A 23,964-nucleotide genomic window follows, 5' to 3' on the forward strand; every position below is an offset into this window, starting at 1 on the left:
CCTGCGGCGTTTTCATGTTATTCACTGTCTCTACGGGGAAAATGCCACCATGTGGGGCATATAGTTGTACCAATAGGTCTGCAAGAAGCCTTACATGCACATTTCATTGGTGAAAATGCATTTGTAAATGTTCTCTTAAAAGCTATATCTGTGAGTGCTACTCAAAGATTAGTCCTCATCATGTTGTCAGAACCATGAACAATCAAATTAAAGCAAAGCCCATCAGGACAAAATTGGCTATGAAATGTAAACCTAACTGTTAGTCGATTTCCATTTATATAGGCCCTTGGCAACATCAGACATGCACATGGCGGCCAAACCAGTATCACACAATCAAAACCTGAGATCATAAATTACATCAGGTATGTATGTTGCAAAAAAATCTAACCACTTGTATATCAGATTTGTGACACGATTAGAATCAGCCCTAGTTTGTTACTTGTTCTTAATCACACAGGTTATTTTAAGCATAATTGAGTCTCAAAACAATTTGTATAAACATGGGCCTGCATCGTCCACTCAAAAATAATGGAAAACGTGTCATTTATTAAAACATGAAAATTTCTGAAACGCGTGAAGAGCCTCATTTAAGGGGCTAGTAAACTACGACCATACGTCCTGAATGGAGCGGTTTGCGTGTCGCCTGCAGTCTCGGCAGTGCTGAGTGTGAGAGTTTGTGTAATCTATGTATGCTTCAAACTACAGTAGAACAATTGAGTATGCACCCAAACGGCTATTGAAACTGTAAGGAAAGTGGGAATGGTGTCCTGTTGTTCACGTGGTACGCCCCGCGTCACCGTAGCCTTTTGTTGCCAATTAATTTTGGACGGAGGCGCTCCACGACACGACATGGGTGTTCCCTTTGCATTTATTTATTTATTTATTTATGTCACATTTTCCTTTCCCACTCTGTTAACCATGTGCTAAATAAAGTTTTAAATGTATTTATAGGAAGATAATATACAACAGTAAATACAGCTCAGGTTAGGATTTTTTTTTTAAATGCGCTGCAGACATTTGGTATTTATCATCTGATTCCACATTACTTACAGTATTCGCATAATTAACGTTAAATATCAACTTTAACAAGTCCCACTTTCCACGCCCACTTCCATACATACAACTTATCATCATTACCAGCTGGCTGATACTGCTTAGTGGTGCATTGTCCAGTAACCAGGTGGCCGTGGGTTCAAACCTCACCTCCAACTGTACATTGCAAATATATCCTTGGCCGTTATGCTAAGTGATACCAACTGACTATCATATCAAGAAATGCATTTTAATTTCAGGACACTCATTTCGGCCGTTTGCATCCGGGATCTTGTTCTTTCGGTCACGACCCACAGCTCGTGACCATAGGTGAGGGTAGGAACGTAGATCGACCGGTAAGTCGTCGAGAGCTTCGCCTTCTTTTCCACACTCACCATCGCTCTGGACTGTTGACCCTAAATACTTAAACTCCTCCACCTTCTTGGTCTCTTCTCCCTGTAACCTCACTCTTCCACTTGGGTCCCTCCCATTCACACACACACATACTCCGTCTTACTACGGCTAACCTTCATTCCCCTCCTTTCCAGGGCAAACCTCCATGCCGCTTCTCCTCCACCTCTTCCCTGCCCTCACTACAGATCACAATGTCATCTGCAAACATCATAGCCCATGGAGATTCCTGTCTTACCTCGTCTGTCATCCTGTCCATTACCATAGCGAACAAGAAGGGGCTCAGAGCTGATCCCTGATGTAGTCTTACCTCCACTTTGAACTCCTCCGTCACACCTCACCACTGTCTTGCAGTCCTCATACATGTCCTGCACCACTTGAACATACTTCTCCGCCACTCCAGACTTCCTCATACAAAACCACAGTTCCTCTCTGGGCACCCTGTCATAAGCTTTCTCCAGATCTACAAAGACACAATGCAGCTCCTTCTGACCTTCTCTGTACTTCTCTATCAATATCCTCAAAGCAAATACTGCATCTGTGGTACTCCTTTTTTTTTTTTTTCTTCTTCTCCGCATGAAACCATACTGCTGCTCACAAATGTTCCCCTCTGCCCTTAGTCTAGCTTCAACTATTCTTTCCCATAGCTTCATTGTGTGGCTCATCAGCTTTATTCCTCTGTAGTTGCCACTCTACGTCTCCCTTGTTCTTAAAAATGGGCACCAGCACACTTTTCCTCCATTCCTCAGGCATCTTCTCACTATCTAAGATCCTGTTGAACAACCCAGTCAGAAATTCTACTGCTACCTCTCCTAGACACTTCCATACCTCCACAGGTCTATCATCAGGACCGAGTGCCTTTCCACTCTTCATCCTCTTCAATGCCCTTCTCACTTCATCCTTACTAATATTTGCTACTTCCTGGTCCACAACAGTCACCTTTTACGCTTCGTTCTATCTAATTTTCCTCATTCATCAACTCTTCAAAGTACTCTTTCCATCTTCCCATCACACTACTGGTATCTGTCAACATACTTCCATCCCTATCCTTTATTTCCCTAACCTGTTGCACGTCCTTCCCATCTCTGCTCTTTGCCTTGCCAACCTGTATAGATCATTCTCTGCCTCTTCTGGACGAAAGTATTCACGACAGCCATTTGCATTCTTTTTGCAAAGTCAACCACCATTTGTCCTTCTGCGTTCCTCTCCTGGATACCAAACTTGCCCATCACCTCTGTTTCCTACACCACTGTGTCCATTGAAGTCTGCACCAATGACAACTCTCACTTCTAGGGATGCTCTGCATCATTTCATCAAGGTTCCTCCAGCTCACATCCTACCTGTGGCGCATACCCACTAAGAACGTTGATCATCACACCTTCGATTCCTAGCTTCAGGCTCATCACTCTATCTGATACTCTTTTTACCTCCAGGACGTTCCTAACAAACTCCTCCTTCACGATAACTCCTACTCCATTTCTCTTCCCATCTACACCATGATAGAACAACTTGTACCCTGCTCCTAAACTTCTATCTTTGCTCCCTTTACACCTGGTCTCCTGAACACATAGTATGGCCACCTTCCTCCTCTGCATCATGTCAACCAGCTCTCTACCATTTCCTGTCATTGTTCCAACATTCAAAGTCCCTACTTGGTGTTCCTCTTCTCTTTCTTCCTACGAACACACCTTCCTCCATTCCTTCTTCGTCTAGCAGTAGTCCATTTTCCACCGGCACCCTGTAGGTCAACAGCACCGTTGGCGGCCTCGACCGATCCGGTATGGAAGTCATATATTTGATTTGGCCAAGGTTTTACGTCGGATACCCTTCCTGACAAAACCCTCTGTATTTATCTGGGCTTGGAACCAGCAAAAGAAGACACTGGCTTGTGCCTCCTTGCGGCTACATTCTATGGCCGAGAAGATAATAAGTAAAAACACTACTGACTTTTGGGAGGAGGTAAAGGGTCTTACCAAAAGCAGAATAAAGCCCCCATGCACTGTAGATGGTGTATCAGGGCCTGACAATATTGCTGATATGTGGAGGCAGCACTATTATTGTACCTTATTTAATTGTTAAAAATAATATTTATGTTCCTGATAATGTTGTGTGTCTTGATACAAAGGCAATTTATTCACATGAGGTGACTTACACTGTAAATAAGTTAGCACATGGCAAAGCAAGTGGTTTGGATTACATCACTGCTGAGAACATTAAATATGCTGGCATGAGGTTGCCCCCCCTTTCTTGCCATCTGCTTTAATGTCTTCTTAATTCAATTTTTTTTTGCCAGATACAATGATTTATGTTCCGGTGATTAAGGATAAAGTAGGAAAAGTTGGCTGTTATGATAACTACAGACCAATAGCCCTCGCCAGCTTCTTGTCTCAAGTTTTTAAGAGCATCTTGCTGAACAGAATTGTAGAGATTATTGCCTCTGCCGATAATCAATTTGCTTTTAAAGCTAAGCATGGCACAGATTTGGCCATATATTCATTAAAGGAAATTGTAAAAATGTATAGATATTAGAATTCCTCAGTTTTAATGAGTTTTATTGATGCCTCAAAGGCTTTTTACTGGGTTAATCATTTTTTATTGTTTGACAAAATTAGTAGTAGAGGTGTTCCGAAATGTATTTTGAGAATTCTATCCTACTGGTATGCCAACCAGTCAATGCGTGTAAAATGTATCTCTGCCCCATTCTGGGTTAGAAATGGGTTCAGACAAGGTGGTATTCTCTCTCCAATTATTTTTAATTTGTATGTTAATGACCTCTCTATTAGCCTGAACACCTGTAACACTGGGTGTATGATTTTTGGTGAATCCTATTATGTATGCCGCCATCAGCCACCGCCTGGTCTGGGTCGATGCTCTTATTCAGCTCCTTGCTGTTAGAGAAGTCTTGCAGCAGCTTCTGGATTCTGGGGATCCACATGGAGACAACCATGACAACATCATGGATCTGACCCTTGTCCACACTGGCATTCCTCAGGGCTTTCACCACTGTCTCCAGAGGTTACCTTAATAGGTCGGAGCACAGCTCCTCAAAGCAAACTCTGGTGATTACGGTGAAGAAGTCTACGTCCTCAAAGAGGGAGTTGATCTCTATGTTGACTTGGGAGCTGAAGGACAGCCTCTTCTTTGCGTTCTCACAAGTGGCGTGAATCCTCAAGGCCATCTTGTTCTGGCTGATGTCCCATTTGTGATTCCTCTTGAAATCATCCACAAAGTGCTCCACCACGTGGCTGTCAAAGTCCTCTCCGCCCAGATGCATGTCTTTGGCGGTGGCTTTGTCCTAAAAAATGCCGCCCTCAACGACCAGTATGGACACGTTGAAGGTGCCGTCACCCACATCAACGATGAGGACGTTGTGCTCCCCTGACTGGCTTTTGTCCAGACCATAGGCAATAATGGCTGCTGTAGGCTCATTGCTGATTCTCAGGATATTCATTCCTGTGTTGCTGGGATTAGAGGCCACCTGGTTCTTGGGGGGCCTCTAATCCCAGCAACACAGGAGCCTCTCTGTGTCAGTAAATGCCACGTAGATGGGCATGGTCCTATTGCCCTGGTCATTCGCAATGATCTCCACTTTGCCATGCTGGAAAACACCCAGGCGGGAGTATCTGGTGCTCAGATCGGTACCAATCGCCATGTAGATTGCAGTCTGTGCCTCCTGGTTGACAGATGTTGCAATTAGTGCTTTGTTGATGATCGCAGTATTCAACGTGGCCTCTCTTATGAGCTCTGGGTTGTCGCTACTGAAGAGTGTGGACCAAGGTTATTTTAGTTAACTAAAACTAACGAAAAAACAAAAATTCAATTCCTTTAACGAAATAAAATAAAAAACGAAAATGCTTTTTAAACAACGAAAACTAATTGAAACTACATTTTATGTTTACAAAACTAACTAAAACTATAATTATAGTAAAAATGTCCATCGTTTTAGTCTTTGGTAATTAATTTAATGCATGAGCTTTTGGGGATGATTTTAAATTAGATTTTAAGTAGATTAATTTAGATATTAACCGGAATAAGGACGTATGAAAGTGTGTCACACAAGTGACGTCATCTAGCAGCAGCCAATAGAAAAGCACCTTCAGATGATGTTGCTCCCATGGTGTTTTATAAATATTGCGCACATGTAAAACACATTAAAAAAAGCTAATACTAAAACTAACTAAAACTACTTTTTTATGAAATAACAAAAACTAATAAAAACTAACAGAACCACCTTGAAAACAAATTAAAACTAACAAAATTTAAAAACCAAAACTCAAAACGAAATCAAAACTAACTAAAATGAAAAATTCCCAATATATAATATCCCTGGTGTGGACCCCACAAAGTTGGTAGGCCACTCCAATTGATCTTTTGATTCCTTGATGTGAGCAATGGATATTCAATTGGCAGTAATTGTGTGATGTCTGCTCTTAGTTCCGCTGCCTCCTCTCAGTGATCCATTGATAACCCAGCCCAGTAGGATTATAACGGCATACGGTCCTCCACCATTACTGTTGACCACTTCCCATGGTTCCATTACTTTTGAGACTATAGCCGCGTTTCCACCGCAGGAACTTCGGGGTAAATTTACGTGGCCAGCCCTTTATGTGCGCATCTCCACTGCAGGAGCCTTCCCAACCGGGCCACATTTACAGGAACTTACGGGGACGAGCGGAGGTCCTACTCAAGGGTAGGTACTCCGTCGGCCCAATAAACTCCCGATCAAGCTTTCGTGCTAATTGGCTAAAAATGATTTTGTATAAAAAATGATCTTACCTTCATGCGTGACGATGATGCATTCTCGGCTTAAGACTCTTCCATCAAAACAATTCTCGTAATAATCCTGTGCCTATTTTCGTTCCACTCTACTGTTGGCCTTTTCAAATTATTTATCGAGATGCCGTCTCCTCTCACTGAAACCATCCATCCACGGCAAGTACATAAAAAAAAAAAACAGCAACCGCCACAAGTTTTTCTCTTTCCTTGTGATTTTAGTCGCGCAGTACTTGGGCGACGTCACGGGAGAATCGTCGCACGGCGTTTACGTGTCGATCGGAACTCGTGATGTCGCGAAATCGGTCGTACTCCGCAGTGGAGACACAGCCACAAGCGGGCTGGCTGAGAGGACGATTCCTGTGAAAGCCCCTACCCCCTTCCCATCAGCATCAAGACAGGGATTTCCGCAGAGTTTAGGTTTGGCCACGCACTCCTCACATCTTCCTGCCGTGGAATGGTGTCACGGGTGACAGGCATCTTGAGTTGTGTGTACTTGTCAGGCAATTTCAATGTAGGTGCTGCAATTGAGTGCAGCAATCTCCAATCCTGAAATTATATTGCTGTCAACAAAGCTTTTCTTGGTTCATTGTTCTCAACAGAATTTGGGCATTTCAAGTAGCACCGGTACTTCAAAAAATTAATACGAGACAGCCCGTCAACTATATTTTAAAGGCGGGTACACATACACGCATGGCCGCCTGTGTACCGATATGCGGAAAAAGCCTTAAGCGGCACGCCTCTTTCAGCTTGTGTGCGAGAGGGCTCAGGAAGATGGCTTGACGCACTGAACACTGACGAGCTCGCTGGCCGTGCACTCCGTGTAGAGAAGCATAATTAGCTAATTAAGGCTTCACGCATTGTAGACTGCAAGCTCTCGCGCTAATTAAGTGTAGCGCTCGCTGGCCGTCCACTCCTCGTTGAGAAGCATGACGCGCAAAGTGTCTAAGGAACTTTTTTTTCTTACATTGCCGACAGCCACGGCAAGCCAACTGACATGATGTTTTGTAACAAGAGCAAATGTTTTTTCGCGGTGAAGCAGAGGGGAAAAAAAGCAATCACTCCTGGCACTGCAGTGGACTCGAGGTGCATTCAATGAACAGGCACACAGTAGAAAATCACAGTTATGCATGGAAAAAGCCCAGATGACTGACAGAGCGACAGGTTGTGACAAATTTTTTGACACTTCCCTTAAAAAATAAGTCTAGTGTGAATTATTTTGTTCCCTGTTTGTAGTATTTGATTACACATTCGACTAATTGGGAGCGTAATGGAGAAGAGCAGAGACATACACACACACTCAAGCAAACATTGAGTCATGGGAGGAGTGCCACTGTATTACCAATATTTAAAACGGATAACAATAAATGCAGTCAAATACAGTACTTCAAGAATATGGCATGCAATGTGAAAGCACATACAGTGTATACATAAATATATACAGTATTTACATAAATTAGTATAACCTACGGAGGGGCGCCAAAGACGTTAAAAGACGTTCACTATTTTTTTTTTTTTGGGGGGGGAAACGGGTGGAGGAAAGCCTTGGCCAGCTGTGCTGAAAGTATCAAGCAGATCTAGTTAGTATAATGACTCGTTTTGGCAGCGATGACTCTTTGGACAAGATTGGGTGGGCGTCAGTAGAAGACGTGAGGCGGCGCTAGAGTGTTGAGGGGACAATGGCTGATGAAGCAACAATGGCGACCGGTTGCAAGCAGCTCACGCTTGAGCATTTTTTTCAAAGACGGAAAGCATCGATCAATACTAAAAAGCGCATTGATGTCGACGATGATGATGATGGTGACTCCGAGCTTGACGCCAAAGTTGGAAGCGTTGACGCGCGGCTTCAAGTCATAAAGCCTCACCGGCGAGCGATGCTAACGCCGGAAAACGCGGAGCACAACCGAGCACTTCTGCACAGGCGGACGTTCAATCGGACGATGAAGAGTAGTCGAAAAGCATCGACCAATGCACATTGATGATGATGGTGACTCCCGAGGTTGACGCCGAAGTTGGAAGCGTTGATGCGCGACTATGATCACGTCATAAAGCCTCACCGGCTAGCGATGCTAACGCCGGAAAACGCGGAGCACAGGCGGACGTTCAATCGGACGATGAAGAGTACCCCGAGTCCAATGCATATTCATCGGAGGAGTGGGTACAGTCTGATCACGGAGAAGACACTGGTTCTGGACTACGATGCCACCATGAATGGAGTGGATAAGATGGATCAGAACATCTACCACCCGGTATAGGAACTGAAGGACATGAGGAAGCCAGACGTAACACCACCGTAACGTAACCGTATCATGATCCTGATAGTAGACTTGATGGCAACACACACTAAAAAACGGTCGGCAAGAAAGTGTAGCGTCTGCACGCGAAGAGGCAATCGCAGTGAAACTAATATGTTGTGCAAATCCTGTTGCGTCTCCTTGCACGCAGGGGAGTGTTACACAAAAAGAAAAACTGTAGTTGAAACATCCACATAATTGTAAATAGTACCACAGTTGCACACATTTGTAAATAGTTTGCCAAATTGTTGTCAAATTGTTAAACTGTTGAATGTAAATAAACATATTTTGCTATCAAAAAACACTTTTTCATTGTTGGTGGTAGTGTTGAATGAAATGAAATTGCATCGTTTCACTAAAAGCTTGATTTCTCCGTATTTTGGTCCAAAACAAGCGCATTTGGGTGAAACTAACCATTTTCTATTGTTGATTACTGAAGAACGGAATAAGGTAGAAACAAACTTTTTTTTCTGATGAAAGATGAGAGTTCAATCTTTCATTTGGTAGTATGTGTGTTTCCATAGTCCAAACAGAAAATTTTCTGTGGACCTTGAAAGATCAGTCAAAATGCTTAATTCGGCTGGCACCCACAGCATCCCTTTTCTGAAAACGTCTGGCAGTCAAAGAGTTAATACAAATAAAATAAAATAAAATAAATAAAAGAAGGACCAGTTAACTTTGTCGAAGGCTTTTTCTGCATCCAACGATATAATAACTGCCTTTTTATCATGCCGCTGTGACATGCTAATAAGGTTAGAGCCACCTAATATTATTAGTAGAGTGACAACCTTTAATAAAGCCTGTTTGGTCGCTATGAATGATTGTCCAGATTACACATGCTAATAAGGTTAAAGAGCCACCTAATATTATTCGTAGAGTGACAACCTTTAATAAAGCCTGTTTGGTCGCTATGAATGATTGTCCAGATTACTGTTTCGAGTCTCGATGCGAAGGCCTTGGCAATCATTTTAATATCACTGTTAATTAGTGAAATCGGACGGTAACTTGATGGAAGGGTAGGGTCTTTTTCTGGCTTTAATAAAAGTTTAATTGCTGCTGTATTCATGTGTGGGCGTATGTAACCATTAGTTTTAATTTATCTTACTACTCTTAAGAATAGTGGAGCAAGCATTAACCAGAAGTGCTTAAAAAATATAGCCGGATAACCATCCGGGCCAGGTGCTCTGCCATTAGGCATACTATTTAGAGCACTGTACAACTCGTTTATAGTAAGTGACGCATCTAACATATCTTTATATTCAGTAGTTAACTAAGGTATAGTTTAAGCTACTGAGGAATGCCTCAATATGCTCAGGGTTAGGCTTGTTAGTTTCTGAGTATAGGTTGCGATAATAGTTATAACAAATTGGATTAATTTCTTCTGGTGATTGTGTGCATTCACCAGTTGTCCCTTTAATAGCTGTTATAAGCGATTTTTCCCGATTGCGTTGAAGTTGGTTTGCAAGAAATTTACCTGATTTGTTATTATATTCAAAGTTGTTGTATTATAAACTCTGTCTTTTTAGATAGCATATCGTCTAACTATTTTTGTATTTTGTAAGTCAGTCCATATTTGGTCATTTGGGTTTCTTGCGTACTCATCCGTCAGTTGTTCAATTTTATCTTCCAAGTCTTTTTCAAATTTTTTATCCTGTTTCTTTTTATAAGATGAATATGATATAATTTTACCTCTAATTACTGCTTTCCCAGAGAAGAGATGGAGATAAGTCTGGAGAGTCATTTATTTCCAAAAAGTCTGCCCACTCTTTTCTTATAATTTTGTCAAACTCTGCGTCGTTTAGCAGTGAGATGTTAAAACGCCATGTCGGGGGTGGTTTAAAGGTATAATCAACTTGTAGGGAAAGGGAGACTGGTGCATGGTCGCTAAATAGGATGTATTTTTGTAACAGTTTTATCAGCAATATAGTTATTTGTAAGAAAAAAATAAATTCTTGAAAAAGACCGGTGCACAGCGGAAAATAAGGTAACTTCCTTCTTATTTGGGTTTTTAAGTCTCCAGCTGTCGACGAGGCCAAAATCATCCATATATTCCCCTATTACTTAAGTAGATTGTAATCGCCTTATACATGTTGTATTATTAGAACGATCTATTAATGGATTTAAGACTGTGTTAAAGTCTCCTCCAATAATAATAGTAGAGTTCGCTGCTAATTCAAACAGCTGAGAGAAAAATTCATGGAAAAAGGCCGGATCATCATTATTAGGAGCTTTTAAATTACCAAATGTATATATTTTATTAGGTCTGTTACTGTATTATTTAGAGTAAAGAATACATTCTTATGTATGAGAATACAGACTCCTCTTTGTCTACTGTTATTAGGGGCAGAGTACACTTCACTAAAATTCTTGTCAATAAGTAATTTTTCTTCAGATTTTTGTTGGTTGGTTTCTTGTAGGAGACAAATATCTGCTTTAAATTTTAAGAGATGGTCTAAAATTTGTATTAGTTTTTCCTGTGAGCGAGCACCACAAACATTCCAGGAAACCAGAACTAATTTATGCATACAAATAGTATAAACTCAGTCCTGTGTATATATCTGTATAGGCTACTTGTTAATATTGGCATGTTATAGGATAGAATCAAAGTGGTTAGGTGGTTTATGCGATTTGTGTGAAATAAGGCGTAACATGTAAGTGAATATAACAGTGAAAAAACGGGGAGGGAGGTGGAAGTGAAGGAAATTAGTGGGGGATTAAGCTTGTAACAATACACCAGTAACTGGTAACCTAAGCGAGATTTTTTGTTTAAATATATTTTAGATATAGTTATGTATTAATATTATATTTGTAATATAGCCTATGCATAATGAGTATTCATATTTTAGGTTTTATAACCACATATACAGTTTGCATACATCTAATAATCAAACAAAGTTTAGTTCCACCAATGCCAATTTGAACAGCCAGGGAGTGGAGTTGGGGTTCCGGAATAGTTGGCCATCGATGTATAGCTCATCAACGACTATCGTAGTCCGTTTACCCTCCTGCCTATTTTGTCTCATTATAGGAAACAGTACCTTTCGCTGCTCATTAATCTCTCTTGGGAATTGGTCATTCATTCCGAAAGAGGTCCCTTTTAGCTCCCGTCTTTTACTTTTAACAAATTATTTTTGTTTAAAATGCTCAAACTTAGCGATAATAGGACGGGGTTTGTTTGCCCCTATGGGCTCCAAGTCGATGTACACGGTGAAAAAATAGATATTATTTACCGTCTCCTGAGGAATTGAAAATATTAAATTATCCCGCATGCTACGGGATTGGAGATCCAAAACCGTTTCTTTTAGCGTTTTATTCTCCTTTTTAATCGTTTCCAACTCGGCTGAAACAGCCACGAGTGAAGAGTGCAACTCGGCATTATCTCGTTGGAGGTCACTTACCTGTTGGCCGATGAATTCATAACTCACCTTTAATACTTTGACGTCCTAGCGGATGAGGCAGAAGATATCTAGTGATTTGTTTATGGAGTCCAGCATACTGACTGAAACGTCCGTAGTAGCTAGATCATCTGTGTTTGTCGCTGAGTCATTTTTTCTCTTCTTACAAGGTTTTTCGTAGGAAGGATCCTCCATCGCGCAGAGAGAAGAGAAAAGCCAAGTTATACGGTGGTTAAATTCGGATTTGGTTTAACATAATAGAGCTAGTTCTATCTTAGCAGCAGGGCGCCGCCATGTTGGGTATTCCCGGTCTCGCGATTGTCACATCATCTCGCGATAGGGCATCCTCTGTTGCACTTCTTCTCTCAACAGTCTGGTCCCCCGTCCTCTTTAACTACATCCATAAATCTCCTCTTTGGTCTTCCTTGAGACCTTATGCCTGGCATTTGGAAACTCAGCATCCTTCTGCCAATATACTCACATGTCCAAACCATCTCAGTCTGGCCTCTCTGACTTTATCACCAAAGCCTCTAACATGTGCTGTCCCTCTGATGTACTATTAATGAGATGTTAAAGTAGAAAAGTCCAAACATTGCTGCACAGCTTGTAAGAAGTGACATCGCGATGTAAACGAATGCAGATAGCTTTTTTTCAAATCGACCGCGTCCCGATCCTTTTAACTTTGACCCTGACCAAAACGTGCCTGCAGCGCCCCTGCCAAGCAGTGGCCAATAATATATTGCGTCGGAATTGAAGTAAGCACTACCATTAAAAGTGAATGGGGAAAAAGTTAAGGCCCGATGAGCTAAACTATTCGCGGCCTCCGCAGGGAAGTTCAGTATTCGATTCCCACTTGGATCACTTTTTATAAAAAATTCATTTTCTGAAATAGTCATTGTCCAATAATTTAACATCCATTTTATAAATATCATTTGACATTAAAAAATGTTTTCTATATAAATCCATATTTTCAGCTTTGCATTACACTCTATTACTCCATGTTACATTCCATGTTCACAATAGTGCAGTGCTTAAAGCACATGACTGGGATGTGGAAGATTGCCGGTTCAATTCCTGCTTGAAGCTCCTTAAAGCGAATGCAGTTCAACTTTTCTTTTTTTGATTTATCATTCCAATTAATAATTTAATAATAATTTAATAATTAATAATTTTCATATAATGTATCTTTCAATTTACATCATAAACATTTTGCATGCATGCACGCTAAATGCTATAGTTGAACGCTAAGATTAGATCTTAGCATTCAGCGTTCAGCATTCCCACACAATTTTTGCAGTAATTGCACTTTGTCTAGTTTTTTTTTTTGTGGGCATAATTCCATGATTGTGACTGTTATGCTTCAGTCCACCATAGTCATTATTATCAGGAGATTTAACAGGTCTACTTGCATGTTACTATATACAGCAATTGATTTTATGTGAAAAGTGTACTGTATGTTGTGTTTATTGTGATATATGACTTATAGGAAGGAGTTGATTCAGTGTGGAGTTCTTACTGCAGAAAAGGACCTCTACCTAGGCAAGTTGGCACTCACTAAATTCCCCAAGAGCCCGGAGACGTGGATACATCGGTAAGACTATCATTTCTCATGTGACTACGACATATAATTATTCTAACATAGAACTATGCAAAATACAGCACGCGGGACACATTTGTAGCTTTCACAGGCTCTGACTGGCCCGTGCAGTGTTCGTAAAATAAAAGTAAGATGTAAAATATAGCATTGTAGTGATAAGTGGTCTCAGTGGTTGACGAGCAAAATTAAAAACAAAACAACACGACTTGAGTAGATGTATACTTCTCTTGGTCACCTGTAGGGGCACCACATATGTTTAATCAATTGGGAGAAGAAAACACAACAAACCTCAGTAATCAGTCATAAAAATGAAGGAGCTACATTTACAATTCTGTGATTCATTTACTTAATTGAAAGATTAATAATTCACTCAGGCTCACACAAAAACAGGCTGGATTTGGTACATTTGAGAATAATTTATTCATACAATTTCGATGCAGTGACTAAACTAGACCAAATCCAATGAAAATAAATACAAAAAATTAAACAAATTAAGAGAAACATGAAACATAATTAACTCATTGACTACGTTTATATGCAGTCAATATTCGGGTTAAGGACAGAATTCCGATTTCTGAAACAATTGAGGTAACACGTTTACATGCGTGGCGGAAAGAATTACTCCCGTTTACGTGCTCATTTGTGCTCGATTGAAATAATCCATTCGGACCACGACGCACGAACAATGTAATTTCCGCTTTTAACTTACTCTACGTTCGATAAAATACATTATATTTATGTCATTTACCACGCTAAATAAAGTAGTCGGTTCTTTGCTGCAAGCGTCATGTTTGTTGACAACGACAACAGCGAAAAACATTGCCCCGATCGATCGAGATATTCCGAATGGGTTTATGTGAGCAAGAATTCCGGTTATAAAAGGAGTAACCCAGGGGTCTTATTCTGGTTTTTAAATACTATAATAATATAATAATAATTGTGCGTGTTTACATGGCCTTACAAAACCCGAATATTGCTAATATTTGGGTTTTAATACGGTTATTGCCTGCATGTAAACTTAGATATTCACTCCCAGCCATTTTCTCTGAAGCAACCCCCTTCGCTCCCGGCTGTTTTACTGGGTTCTGACTGATTTTTGCAAGGCCCACAGAATATTGTGTTCTATTGCTATAAAAACATGGAACCTACCAAAATAAATATTAGTCTATTCTTTCATCAGAATATAGTATATATATGATATAAGTATATTTATGTTTCCGTTTTGCAGCAATTAGCATTAGAATAGAGCTATTATTCACAAATCTGTTTAAAACACTGTGGAAAAGAGCCTTTTTTCAACATGGCCCTGGTTGATCTCTAATACTCTGCTCCCATCTGCTGGCTGTTTTTGTAATAATTACCATGGCTTTAAGCGTTCTCTTCAGTTCAGAGACTGCATCAAAGCCTTCTGTATGCTCTAGCATAAAAAATGGTAATATTTAAAATATAACTTTTTTATATGTTTTTGGGAGCAAAAGAGTTAAGATCAGACCCGGCTGCAGAAAGAAATTACAGGGGGGCATTACATTTTTTGCAGGGGGCACACTTCTTCAACATAAATCTAATGTTCTTCAGGCTGAATAGTGGCGTTGTGACAACTGCAAAAGTGCTCAGAAATATTTTCTGTCACTTAACTCTTTGACTGCCAGACGTTTTCAGAAAAGGGATGCCGTCAGTGCCAGCCGATTTAAGCATTTTGACTGATCTTTCAAGGTCCACAGAAAATGTTCTGTTTGGACTATGGAAACACACGTACTACCAAATGAAAGATTGGACTTTCATCTTTCATCAGAAAAAAAAAGTTTGTTTCTACCTTATTCCGTTCTTTAGTAATCAACAATAGAAAATGGTTAGTTTGACCCAATTTCGCCTGTTTTGGACCAAAATACGGAGAAATCAAGCTTTTAGTGAAACGATATTATTTCATGCATTCTAGTGAATTTGACACTTCTTTTTGTCCATGAATGATGCCACAAACACCTAAATAGTGCTTTACTTCTATAAAACACTACCACCAAGAATGAAAAAGTGTTTTTTGATAGCAAAATACGTTTATTTACATTCAACAGTGTAACAATTTGACAACAATTTGGCAAACTATTTACAAATGTGTGCAACTGTGGTGCTATTTACAAATATGTGGATGTTTCAACGACAGTTTTTCTTTGTGTAACACTCTCCTGTGTGCAAGGAGACGCAACCGCATTTGCACAACAGATTGCCTCTTCGCGTGCTCCACTTTCTTGCCGGACGTTTTTTTCCGGGGAATAGCAAGTATATACTGCAGTGTGTGTTGCCATCAAGTCTAATATCAGGATCATGCTACGGTTTCGTTACGTCTCGCTTCCTCGTGTCCTTCAGTTGCTATACCGGGTGGTAGGAGATGTTCTGATCCATCTTATCCACTCCATTCATGGTGGCATCGTAGTCCAGAACCAGTGTCTTCTCCGTGATCAGACTGTACCCGCTCCTCCGATGAATATGCATTGGACTCGGGGTACTCTTCATTGTCCGATCGAATGTCCGCTTGTGCAGCTCCGGCGTTACCGCGCTTAGCCGGTGAGGCTTACTACGTGATCATAGCAGTCGCGTCAAGGCTTCCAACTTTGGCGTCAAGCTCGGAGTCATCATCATCATCATCATCAATCTGCATTGGTCGATGCCAACTCTCCATCGCCCGATCGAATGTCCGATTGTGTAGAAGTACCCGGTCGGCTATTGTGCGCGTTTTCCGGCCTTAGCAGCGCTAGCCGCGCTTAGCCGGTGAGGCTTACTACGTGATCATAATAGTCGCGTCAAGGCTTCCAACTTTGGCGTCAAGCTCGGAGTCATCATCATCGTCGACATCAATGCGCTTTTTAGTATTGATTGATGCTTTCCGTCTTTGAAAAAAATGCTCAAGCGTGAGCTGCTTGCAACCGGTTGCTTGGTCAAGCCATTGTGGCTTGGATCAGCCATTGTCTCCTCAACACTCTAGCTCCGCCTCACGTCTTCTACTGACGCCCACGGTGGGCGGCCCATCCAACCTTGTGCAAAGAGAGTCATCGCTGCCCTCTAGGGGCCAAAACGAGTCTTTTACTAATCAGATCTGCCTGATACTTTCAGCACAGCTGCCCAAGGCTTTCCTGCACCCGTTTTCAAACAAAAAACAAAAAACATAGGGGACGTCTTTTAACGTCCTCGGCGCCCTTCCCTAGGTTTATGCTAAACGTTTTATAACGTTTATGGCAGTCAAAGAGTTAAAAGCGGCAGTTCATCATGCAATCCAAAATACAAACTAAAAACAATAGTGTAGTTCTGTGTGCATTTATTCAACTCAAAAGTTCACTAGCAACAAACCCGGCACCATTTCTGTTGACAACTATGTCTGAAGGAATATGACTGTGTCTGTGACCCAGCCCCTTTTACCTGCGAGTGGCGAGCAGTTGCCTTCCTCCGCTGGTTGGATTTAAGGCTGTACGATACGGACAAAATTTTATATCTTGTGGTTTTTGTCAAACATCTCTATTCTTTGGTCTTTGACTCAGCATGAGAGTTTCTGTGTTTTATGGCATCTGCATGCTGCAATTTGTTATTTTATTTATACTCATTTACTTACAAGTATTCACTTCCTTATTTCTTGCGATTAATGCATTAATATTATTTTTATTTACTTGTTTACTTACCTACTTATTTTATTTTGTGTTATTTCATTTCACTTGCCTCTACTGAAAGACTGATAATGACACAAGAATAATATTATATGGGTTCAGTGAAAACTAAGCAAAATATCAATCTAAAAAGATAATGTGTAAAGTGCATTGTTTATTAGAACTTGGTGACAGTCATCAACATTAACAAGCTTGGCAATAAAAAACAGAATTCAACTCACACTCTACTGCAATGTGATACATATTTTTATCCAGTAACATAAGCCTGTAAGCCTGGATCAAGGTTTGACGTTTGGTGGTTTCCTTTACAATACGTCGTTTTGCATCACTTTTTTTTAATCCACAAAAAGGCAGCGGGAGAGGCAGCTTGCTAAATAAATGACGTGAACGGTCATTCGGCCGACGGGTGAGTGCGCGCCGGACTAACCCGGAAATAGATTTGTGTGTCAAAGGACATGCGTCTGACCGCCCCACAGCCTCCATCCTGATTGTCATTGGCTATCTTTACCTGTCAATCAAGGCCAAACTTGAAAGGAAGTATATGGTTCCTTGGCAAGCCATGCTTTACTTAAAGCAAAAGCAATGCAAGTTTACTTGACTAATAGAAAGAACAGATTGGCGAGGTCTCTCAAAACAGCTTCCAACCCAGGGCGGGCATAGCTGACTGCCAGGGCGGGCTCAGCCCCCTAATGCCCGGGTCCGGTTAAAATGAAAGATATGGATTATGGATGTAGTGTGTAAGTGTGAGGTGTATTTGTAAAACCAAAAATCAGGAAGACAAACTTTGAGGAAAAAAAAGAATAACCCAAGAGAACCGTGGAGGTCTGAACGGGCAAGAGAGACTCGGGCTGGAACTCAGAGCGGCGGGAAGACTCACATCTACCTGTTAGGTCAAGTGCTGGAAAGAGCCCGCGGGGTTCGGCTCACTTCCCACGGAGTGCAAGCTTGTCATCAACTTTCAGTCCAGAAAACTGAGCCACTCTCTGGTGCATCCGCCTTAGGGCTGCTCGATTATGGATAAAATAATAATCACGATTATTTTTGGTAATAATTGAAATCACGATTATTCTAGACGATTATTTTTTTTGTTCAAAACAAGAAAATGTTTAAACATTTGAAAACATTAAGACATCCATCCATCCCTCCATTTTCTTAACACATGCAATTATTTGAAATAATTATGTAAGTTCCTTTTGGAACAAACTGAATTTATAATAATATATATTATTTATGTTAGCAAAAATTTGAAGTTGGGGTGCAACGTGTGCAGTATGGCTTGTGGGGTGCAAGCTAGTTTTGACAGGGGTGTGTGGTGAAAGAACTTGTGTAGGCTTGCCTCAAAACAACTCAAAATTACTGTATTTTCACGACTATAAGGCGCACTTTAAAGTCTTAAATTTTCTCAAAAATCGATGGTGCGCCTAATAGTGAGGTGCGCCTTGTATGTCGACCAAGGTCCAAAATCTGTGTGTGTTAGAGGTCTTTCCGCACACACATTACATACAAGAAAGTTGGACTTGACTAAGGACAGACATGAAAGCGTGAAAGAGTCAACTTGGTGGCGAGTTCTCCAGCCCCTCCTCTCCCTTTCCCCCTGCCCCACCCCCACGTGTTCGCCCTGCCAATCGTGACTTGTTGTGTTCAAACTTATGCCATGGTGCTAAAGCATGCATGTTCAGTGAGCATGTGTCCTATTTTTTTCTTTTCTGCTTGTTTCAGAGCTTAACGAGCCACATACAAGTTAATTGTTTGATTGACAACTCCCTCCAAAACAGAGCAGTCTGCTCGCGCAGGAAGTGAGGGAGATGGAACATACCAAATGCAAAGTGGTGTCCGGGCTAAACTACTACATACAATAGGGTATTGTTTCCTTTTTTTCCTTTCTTTTTTAAATGCTTTATTGAACAACGTGCACTTACAGCAACAGGCATCGCAAAAATCACTTTGAAGTAGTCCAAGTGTAGCTTAACAGATCACTCCACATATTAAAGACACCAGATTGTTTTTTCCCACGCGTCACCTTTCCTTCCTTATCTCCGTGACTCAAATGCGCACATCTCTCAGCCGCTGTGAAAAATAAAGTTAGGCAAATGAACGCAGAGCTTGCTATCATTCCGGGAGGCTGGCGAACACAGCTTTACCAAGACTGGGAGGCAGCACAGTGCAAGCTATGCCACAATTTGTCAATGGATCGTGAAAGCCGGCATAATTTCCGAGGACACGACAACGAGACTGACTCTGACAATGAGACGGCGTGTTTGATGGAGAACTTGCCCAGTTCTTTGTTCTGACACAGAAGATCAAAGGAATATGACTGATTTGTGGATTTGGGTTGATCAAAAGCATCGTGAGTACATTGTTATATACTTCAAGTACAACTGAACTCACTGTTTACATTGTTACTTCAACCGCACTCAGTTTTGTTCAGTTCGCTGCCTTTTTAAAAACATGCGCTAGCACTAGCATATGTTTTAGCATAATGGCATGCTACCATTTGTTTTGAGCCAGAGTATGTTTAACCATGCGTGCGCCCAATAGTGCTGTGCGGCTTATGTGTGTGTTACACACAGAAATAGCACCAGTAACTGTAACTGCGCCTTATAATACCTTATGGCCGTGAAAATATGGTAATATTATTAGGGCTGCAGCTATCGAATATTTTGGTTTTCGGATATACTTATGAAAATTCTAGCGAATAATTGGTATAATAGAAATAAAAATATACCTGTATATACTTTCTTGGTAAAGAACAATTATAAATACAGAAGACAAAAAACACATTTGCATGTAATAATTAACAACCAACTGGGTTTCAGTTTTTAAATTTATTTTTTACTTAAACTCTGCTTGTCAGCAAACTATTTTCCTCTGAAACAGTGAGATTTTAAACAAATCTCTCCCCATAGATTTTTGACAATGGAACTTAACTCTTTGACCGCTAAAAACGTTTAATAACGTTTCGTAAAATCCAAATGAGTGCCGCCAAAGACGTTAAAAGACGTTCACTATGTTTTTTTGGTTTTTTGGGGGAAACGGGTGGAGGAAAGCCTTGGCCACCTGTGCTGAAAGTATCAAGCAGATTGAGTTAGTATAATGACTATTTATGGGCACTAGATGGCAGCGATGTCTCTCTTTGGACAAGATCGGGTAGGAGTCAGTAGTAGAAGACGTGAGGCAGAGCGAGAGTGTTGAGGGGAGAATGGCTGAGGAAGCAAAAATGGCGATCGGTTGCAAGCAGCTCACGCTTGAGCATTTTTTTCAAAGACGAAAAGCATCGACCAATGCTAAAGAGCACATTGATGATGGTGACTCCGAGGTTGACGCCGAAGTTGGAAGCGTTGACGCGGCGGCTTCGATCATGTCGTAAAGCCTCACCGGCTAGCGATGCTAACGGCGGAAAACGTGGTGCACAACCGAGCACTTCTGCACAGGCAGACGTTCAATCGGACGATGAAGAGTACCCAGAGTCCAATGCATATTCATCGGAGGAGTGGGTACAGTCTGATCACGGAGAAGACACTGGTTCTGGACAACGATGCCACCATGAATGGAGTGGATAAAATGGATCAGAACATCTCTTACCACTCGGTATAGGAACTGAAGGACATGAGGAAGCCAGATGTAACACCAGGTCACCGTATCATGATCCTGAGAGTAGACTTGATGATAACATGGCCAAACATACACTGCAGTATATACCTGCTACTCCCCGGAAAAAAAGGCCGGCAAGAAAGTGTTGTGTAGGGTCTGCACGCGAAGGGGCAATCGCAGTGAAACTAATCTGTGGTGCAAATCCTGCTGCGTCCCCTTGCATGCAGGGGAGTTTCACACAATAAACCACACAAAAAGAAAAATTGTGTAGTTGAAACATCCACACAATTGTAAATAGTACCACAGTTGCACATATTTGTAAATAGTTTGCCAAATTGTTTTGTCAAATTGTTACACTATTGAATGTAAATAAACTTATTTTGCTATCAAAAAAAACTTTTTCATTGTTGGTGGTAGTGTTTTACAGAAGTAAAGCACTGTTTAGGTGTTTGTGGCATCATTCATGGAAAAAAAAGGTGTCAAATTCACTAGAGTGCATGCAATAATATCGTTTCACAAAAAGCTTGATTTCTCCGTATTTTGGTCCAAAACAGAGCATTTGGGTGAAACTAACCTATTTTCTATTGTTGATTACTGAAAAACGGAATAAGGTAGAAACAAAAAAAAAATTCTGATGAAAGATGAGAGTTCAATCTTTCATTTAGTAGTATGTGTGTTTCCATAGTCCAAACACAACATTTTCTGTGGACCTTGAAAGATCAGTCAAAATTAAGAAAAAATCAAATAAAAAAATGCTTAAATCAGCTGGCACCCACATGTTTTGTTTTCTGAAAATGCTTGGCAGTCAGAGTTAAGTGACGTCAGACCCACGTTCGCGATTTTGTCGGCTAAATAAATAGTACATTTGAGTAAGCTTGGTTTGATAAGTGATCAGTAGGAGCGGCAAATTTAGTCAGGCATCAAGGCATCAAGTATGCGCAGTCCATCAATCCATTTTCTGAACCGCTAATCCTCACGAAGGTCGCGGGCGCGCTGGAGCTTACCCCAGCTGTCTACGGGCTGTAGTATTTACGCCTTTGAAAAGTAATCAGATGGCTCGAGCACTTTACCGCTGCTAGCTAGCACGGCTAGCTTGCTGCTGTTAGCTAGCAGTCGCCGCTAAACGCTGGCAACAGGCGCCGTACAATACAATGTCAACATAATTATGTCTTAGCACTCTTAACTAAAGCGTAACGCTACTTGAGAACTTTCTGTTACTTATGTCTGTCATATCAGTTAGGGGAACTTAGATTGCCGTTGTTCACAAACTCTGAATAGAGGAGCACGTCAGACTATCTCAGCGGGTATCCGTGGCAGAAATTACTAGGACTCGTTTCACCCCTATTATTAATAATCACTTTTATACGATTATGGCAATTTTGTAATTGTGGAGGATAATAATTGAAATCGTAATTGAATTTGGATTAATTGCACAGCACTAATCTGCCACGTCTCGCACACTCGCAAAACGCGCTGCAGGTTCTTTCAGGAAAATAAATGGAAAGGTGGAAGTAGGAGGCAGAGCAGCACTAGGAACTCAGCAGCGACCCCAAAAAGGACAAAAACTTAACACTTGTAATCAGAGCGGTTTGGTGAGGCAGTGGGGGGCTCTGGGGCCAAAGACAAAAACAAAGAGCAAAAAGCAAAGGCAAAAAAAAAAGTCACAGGCTAATCAGGGTTTTTCCTATGTAGAAAATTTTGAGGCGCTCGCCACCACCTAATTTGTTCGCAGGAGGACAAATAAATGCAGCTCCCCGGCGAAATCTTAAGGGATCAAGAAGCGCAAGGGTGAAGAAGCGCTGGGTGGAGAAAAAACAAGTCTCCCTTAACTTGGGATGAAGTGGCTTGGAGAGGCACAACCTCCCGGGCCAAAGCACAGCAAAAGAAAAAGTCACAGACTAATCAGGGTTTTTCCTATGTAGAAAATTTTGAGGCGCTCGCCACCACCTAATTTGTTCGCCACCTTCGTCCTGAGCGACTGATATTGCTCAACACAGCCGCAGAACTCCAGCTTGCAACGCTATATCAACAGCAGTGCACCGGAAAGACTTGAAGCAACAACTGAAGAAAAAACTTTTTTTTTTTTTTTTACTTAATTGTACCAAAGAAGAAACAAATCACGGAGCAACCGTTACACACGGCCATTTCCTGGTTTCGAGGTAGAGGTGTCGCGTCATTGCCAAAGTCATAAAAACAGTGTATACAATAAACATAATAGTGTTTTACAACATTGCTGAACAATATTTACAAACATTTTTTGACTATAAGCCGCTACTTTTTTCACTTGCATTTGACCCTGCGGCTAATACAAAGGTGCAGCTTATCCCTCAGATCACAAGGGGGCAGAGCAAAACAAACCAAGTGAGCAATTTGCGCCCTCATTATGGAAAAGAAAGTAGCGGGAACCCGGTGTTGTAACATTAAAAGACCTGCGGCTTAAAGTCGTGTGCGGCTTATATGTGTAACAAACTTGAGTATTCCCCAAATTTAGCTATCACGGCTTATAGTCAGGTGTGACTTATAGTCCAGAAATTACTGTACAATTTTGTATGTACTATTGGATTACTTTTGATGATTGTAGTAAGAAAAGATTGTGAGTCGTGGCGGACACCGCAACTCCGGGCCATCCACGTCAAGCTAGCCACAACACGCCTAGCTCAAGTCACATATCAAATCATTAAGAGACCTAATCTAACAGTCCCCCTGTTGAACTGTCCTAATGGTCAGTTCATCCCACCCCCTGTTAGGTTATGCAAAAATCCTATATGTGTGTGCAGTTCCCTACAAAGGCAATGTCTGCCCCCCTCGGACCTGCCCCCTCAAATGCCATTAACTTTACATTATGGAAAAGTCTAAACGATACAACAAAATATGTGACCTATAATGGACTGTGTGTGTGTCTTATTTATTGGTGTGTACCCGATTGCAGCCAGGAAACCTTTGGAGCACGTGAGCAAGCAAAATCAACAACCTATATTTTAATATAGACCACCCCAAGTATCCCACAGAAAAGGTCCCCTCAAAATCTGATGTTACATGTCAAAATAAAAGCCCAGTTAATTTGCCATATTTCACTGTCATCATGCCTCATAAAAAAAATAAATAAAAAAAAAACATTAAAAATGAAAACAAATAAAAGCACAATACTGCTTTTATTGTCCATAGAGGGCATAAAAAAATGAATGAATACATTTTGAGTTGTGGAAAGTAAAAAAATTAAT

The 23,964-nt window shown here is 41.0% G+C and overlaps 1 protein-coding gene and 1 pseudogene across 2 annotated transcripts in view; one reads left to right on the forward strand and one right to left on the reverse strand.

Annotated features, from left to right (window-relative positions):
• ptar1 (protein prenyltransferase alpha subunit repeat containing 1) overlaps positions 1-23,964 on the forward strand; it is a 92,994-nt gene that overhangs the window by 30,562 nt on the left and 38,468 nt on the right. Inside the window, exon 4 of one of the 2 annotated variants that reach the window (XM_086075129.1) lies at positions 13,392-13,496. The exons of the other annotated variant lie outside the window; for it this stretch is intronic. Within the exon in view, the coding sequence (XP_085931255.1) occupies positions 13,392-13,496 (105 nt within the window). The remainder of the gene's footprint in view (positions 1-13,391; positions 13,497-23,964) is intronic. 2 annotated transcript variants of the gene reach the window in all.
• On the reverse strand, positions 4,171-12,100 carry LOC147174828 (heat shock 70 kDa protein 1-like; annotated as a pseudogene).

This window comes from Leptonotus elevatus, chromosome 5 (assembly GCF_054856555.1).
Source record: "Leptonotus elevatus isolate MCC_2025b chromosome 5, RoL_Lele_1.0, whole genome shotgun sequence".
NCBI classification, from domain to species: Eukaryota; Metazoa; Chordata; class Actinopteri; order Syngnathiformes; family Syngnathidae; genus Leptonotus; species Leptonotus elevatus.